At 30.2% G+C, this 5,045-nt stretch overlaps 2 protein-coding genes across 2 annotated transcripts; one reads left to right on the top strand and one right to left on the bottom strand.

Moving 5' to 3' along the window:
- Positions 1 to 253: 253 nt before the first annotated feature.
- Positions 254 to 772, bottom strand: LOC108731289 (uncharacterized). The gene is made up of 3 exons (XM_018461541.1): positions 720 to 772; positions 446 to 617; positions 254 to 403 (listed from the first exon to the last, which is right to left on the bottom strand). The coding sequence occupies exons 2-3, from the start codon at positions 587 to 589 to the stop codon at positions 254 to 256; spliced, it is 294 nt and encodes a 97-aa protein (XP_018317043.1). The 5' UTR covers positions 590 to 617; positions 720 to 772.
- A 1,235-nt stretch (positions 773 to 2,007) lies between these two features.
- On the top strand, positions 2,008 to 4,137 carry LOC108731288 (sodium channel protein Nach; the record flags this gene model as incomplete). The annotated part of the gene is made up of 3 exons (XM_018461540.1): positions 2,008 to 2,124; positions 2,638 to 2,783; positions 4,005 to 4,137. Coding segments are annotated over exons 1-3 (396 nt in total), but the record flags the coding sequence as incomplete, so codon positions are not given.
- Positions 4,138 to 5,045: the final 908 nt, after the last annotated feature.

Below are 5,045 nucleotides of genomic sequence, written 5' to 3'. Positions count from 1 at the left end.
ATCGCATTAGATAAGTCATATCTCAGTATGGCGAGCTAGAGTTAAAAGGATTTTAAATGGTTTACATATCACTCACCAAATACTCAAATTGGCGTCCCTTCGTAGTCTGACAATGTGCTAGACGATTATAAAAACTTAAGACTGCATTTCTACAGAATTCGCGAGGCATGATTCTAAATTCATTTATTATTCGTTGACGTAAATCATTAAGATTTCAAGATTTAGTTTTATAAATTTTTCCCTTTAAATATCCTCATAAAAAATAGTCGAGTGGATCTAGATCAGGCGATCGTGCTGGCCATTCAATGTAACCCCTTCTTCCTATCCACCTATTCGAAAAAACTTCATTCAGATATTGGCGTACTTGTAAACTGTAGTGAGGTGACGTCCCATTTTGCTGGAACTAAATGTCATTGAAGTTTTGATGAGCGATGTTTCGGATTGCTGGAATTATTTCATCTTGAAACATGGTTAAGTAATTGTCAGCGTTTAAATTATCTTCAATAAAGAAAGGCACAATAATGGCTTCATTTAAAATTCCAGCCCATACGTTGACTTTTTGCTGATTCTGAGTATGTGCCTCGTACATCCAATGAGGATTTTCATCGCTCCAATATCTGCAATTATGTCGATTTACATTTCCGATTAGCTCAAAAGTAGCTTTATCTGAAAAAATAATGTCACAAATAAAAGATTTCTATCGATATTTAACATCATACTTTCGCAAAATTCAATGCGACGACCAAAATCTTCACATAGTTTCTGCGCCAGATGACTCTTATATGGATGAAATTTCTCCTTTTTTAGAATTTTATGAACTGACATAAGATCGATGTCGTGTTGTTGTGCAACTTTGCGCGGATCTTCGATAAAAGACTGTAGAACATTCAATCTTTTATCAGGATTTGTCGTTATTGCTAGTCTACCTTGTCTATTATGGTCTTTTACAAAACCCATTTCTTCAAAACGTGGTACAGTATGAATAACAGTCGATTTAGATATAACATTGTCCTCATTCCTAAAAGTTTGATTAAAAAGTTCTGTCACATGTGCGTAAGACTTCCTACGATCATCCCATCCTCGCATCATTAAAAGGAATATATGCTCCTGTTCAGTGTAAGCATCATAAAGTATTTTAAATAAACAAAGATAAACTTTATAAACAAAGATAACTATGTGGCGATAAGCAATCTCAGAACGGAATATCACGAAAAAGTATACCTTCTCAATCGCAGGTCACAGAAAGAATGAACTTGACAGGAGAGATCTCTAGCTTATGTAGTCTTCAGCTTGGTTGAAAGAGTGGGAAGGAAGGAGAGGGGATGGAAAGGAGTAGGAGGGATGGGGGGAGAAGGAAAGGGTAGGAGGGAGGAGGAGATAGAGATACAGACATTCGCGGGCACATACATGTCTCATAAATCCAGTCGGGCAATCTCTACGTAATATCTTAGATAATGCTAATGCCGGCGGTTACGTAACTTTCAATTCTCATAATTTGAAAAGTACTGATTAAAAAGAGGCTTTATTATAGTGTTTTGGAAAGCTCCCGACCTCAGCTATTAGATTCTCAAATGAAAAATAGGATGTTTCGTTTAAAAAAATCGATTTGACCTTGACTTGACCTTGGTGGCGCCATCCAAGGTCAAATTGGTAAGGTCAGTCAATAGATCATTTTCAACCCTACAACTTTTGTATAAAACATTTTTCTCAAAAATGATTACTTTTCAAAATATTTAAGGGGTTCGGGACTTTTTCTACATTCTGTATATACCATAACGTATCGTAAAAAAAAAATATAAAATCTATTGTGTAGTTGAACAATATGGATGACAATTATGTTGTCAAAAGAAAATTACGCATCTTTTTTGTTCGCTACTGTGTTTAAGATAATGTTGAGAAATATATATTATGTATGATGGCTTTTATTGAAATATTTACATTTTTCTTAAAACCAGTTTTAAAGCAGATATCACGAACCAGACAGTTGATGAAATTCTCATCTTGATAATGCAGCTGGGCAATCTCTACATTTCTAATTTTGACATGGATAATAATGTGGAATTAGATAAACTTTTAACAACTTATCATAATGGGATTTACGATGTCACTGAAATAATGAAAGCTGTACGTATGCAAATTCAATCATCATCATGTTTCAAATATGTGGTACACTAGAATTTTACTTACACACTTTTATTAAACTTTTTTTATATACGTATACGTTGATTGGTACGTATAAAATCCTTTTAATTGTGCAATAATTAGAATAACTGTAATAGTAAACTGTTTAATTTTTATTGTTTAGTGTAATAATAAAAGTTTAAACTCTCAAGTTTGTTTAATTTTAAATGCAAATTTCTTTATAGTCTCATTACTACTATACTGATTTTTTACGGATACTCCCTGCTTAAATTTATCTGCCTAATTTTCAATTCTTTGGTAATTTTAGCAAACAGAAATCATTTATGTAGACAGGCACGTTACTTTATTTTTTGCCAATGTAGCTGCTTTAAGGTTTCCTTAGAAGATCAATTAAAATATTATTTGCATGATACTTTGTGTGTCGACCGCCGTTGTTACAGCTCAGAAAATTGTAGCAATTTACGACAACATGTGTTGCATATTTGCATTTTCCAGCTGACTCCGCAATGTTCGATGATGCTATCGAAATGTAAGCTACATGGAAACTACAGCGATTGTTCGACACTTTTTAAGTTTCGCAAAACGCAGGACGGATACTGTTGCACTTTCAATTACGTGCGTGAAAGCGACGACATTTTCGAGTGAGTATCCCGTGTTTTCAAAACGTATTTCCAGAAAGCATACAACATGTAGTAGTTAAATCATGTATTTGACTTGTTTATCTATGTTCAGATAGTGCAGCGTAAATGAAGCATATTTCCAAGCTATCATTATGATATAAAAATGTTCTATTATTTGTATAAAATTGTTCTATTTATCATTGTTTTATTTTACTATATTTCATTATTACTGTTTAACAATAAGAAATAAATATATATATATTTTTTTTAAGTTAATTATATTAAATATTTTTTAATCATATACTTGAAAATGGCTAAATGCCAAATTGATATAAATTGATTCATAACACATTAACACAAACTACATTGCTAAATTGTCCATGATGCTTGTCGATTAGAATGTTATTGTTGAATCACGATGTTTGTTGATTAGAAGTTGTCATTAAATCATATCGTTTGTTGATTAGATCGCAGTATGTAAATTATGTTGCAGGAAAATATTGTCATTTGCTTTGACTCTTTTTGTACATATATGCTGCTCGACAAAGATTAACTACTGCAATTTGAAAGCAATTCTTCATATAGAATAATTCATGAACATTTTTTTATTATATTATTAATATGTGAAGAAATTTTTTTAAACAGATGTTTAAATTATGTTAGAAATCAATTTTTAATCATAGAAAAACTTATTTAAATCATTAAAACGCAAGTTCTTTATCTATTTTATATATGTATATTCATAAAGTATGTATGTACTTTTGGCATATACTATTGTACATTATTTTTAATGATTAATAAATTGATTATTATGTTTTTATATTCAAAGAATTATCTTTTATATCATCTTGACATTTACAATGTCCAGTTTTAAATGCATATGGTAATTCCCTTTATATAAATTATGTTTTACTAATCTGTTAATGCATCAGGAGATACACATATTATACATGTTCATATTTGATAGTAAAACGTGGTTCCGTATTTTAATGAGAAATTAATATCAATGTATTAATATTACGTTATATAATTTATGCGGAAAAAAAGTTTACATATGTATTTTGATTGTAATTTTCGATAATCATCAATAATCTCTAATAATATACCAAATAGTGTTAAATGTAAATCAGTTTAAAACATCATAAAGAATATCGATTTTTTAGTTTATAAATATAATGCTAAATATAATATTAAATTATCATAGTTTTTAAAAAATTAACGACGATAATTACATTTTAACAGACAGAACAATGTGACTGAGATGAGTGAGCCGCTGAAAGTGTTCGATCTCGGAATAGAACGCGGTCTAACCGTTGTTATGAATCCACTTTTGGATGACTATTTCTATTCAATATTGCCCATTAAGGGTTGGAAGGCAAGTGGAAACGACATTACGTGCTATTTTAATAAATTGAGAAAGTAAAACAGTGCTGTCTAATATTCCACATTCTTGAAAACACCTTACATTTCGGAGCTAACATTAAATCTGCCATCAAGGAAAAATTATTTATCGTTCATGCAAAATTAAAATCTGAAAAATACTTACTTTTTTTAATTAACCAAAAAAACAGCATTGTTCAACCTAGATTCTGAGAAACTTGATAATACATAATTATAATACATAGAGTGTTCCTAGAATGTTTTTTTTTTGCTTAACTTCGTCAGCGCGTCTTGATTATTAAGGTAATGATAAAAGTTTGAATATAAAGAACTTTTGTTATTTAAAATTGTTGTAAAAAAGGAATTGCGTAATTAAGAGGATTTGGAAATAATTAACAATCTCAATTAAATCTCAATCAAATTAATCATAGGAACTTAATTCAATTTTTTGAGACCTTGTTATATTAAGAGCAACTATGTAGAATAGATTACTTCAGTTGTGTCAATAATTATAAAATTACGCCAAATAAAAAATTATTAATATTTTTAATAAACATTATCATTTTATAAATAAAGAAAGCGCCACGGTAAAAATTCACTCGCTGGTACGTAAAATTTTAATCTAATATAATTTAGAAAACGTCTTGTATGAGAATTGCCTGGAAATATTTCCATCTCGCGCAAAAACGGGTCATATTCGATTATATAACGATTCGTAACGAGTTGTTACCATGAGTGCTGAATATGAAAAGGGGCTAATCGAGCGAAATGAAGATTTATTCTTGCAATGCTTTATGATGCTAAAGTAGCGTTAACGCTCGATTCTATATAGTGCGAAGTATCACGGAATATGTATCTACATTTCAAATGTATTTAAAACACAGACAATTAAGAAGTTATATC

This window comes from Mycetomoellerius zeteki, unplaced genomic scaffold, assembly GCF_001594055.1.
Source record: "Mycetomoellerius zeteki isolate Tzet28-1 unplaced genomic scaffold, Tzet1.0 scaffold1234, whole genome shotgun sequence".
Taxonomy (NCBI): Eukaryota; Metazoa; Arthropoda; class Insecta; order Hymenoptera; family Formicidae; genus Mycetomoellerius; species Mycetomoellerius zeteki.
Note: the sequence above shows the minus strand (reverse complement) of the source record. Positions and strands in the feature narration are given on the sequence as shown.

What these genes read in the sequence shown, in the direction of transcription:
- LOC108731289 (XM_018461541.1), bottom strand. Translation starts at nt 589, where the DNA reads ATGTACGAGGCACATACTCAGAATCAGCAAAAAGTCAACGTATGGGCT. An exon ending in TTCAAGATGAAATAATTCCA is followed by an intron (nt 404 to 445) that starts GCAATCCGAAAC and finishes AATGACATTTAG; the next exon opens with TTCCAGCAAAATGGGACGTC.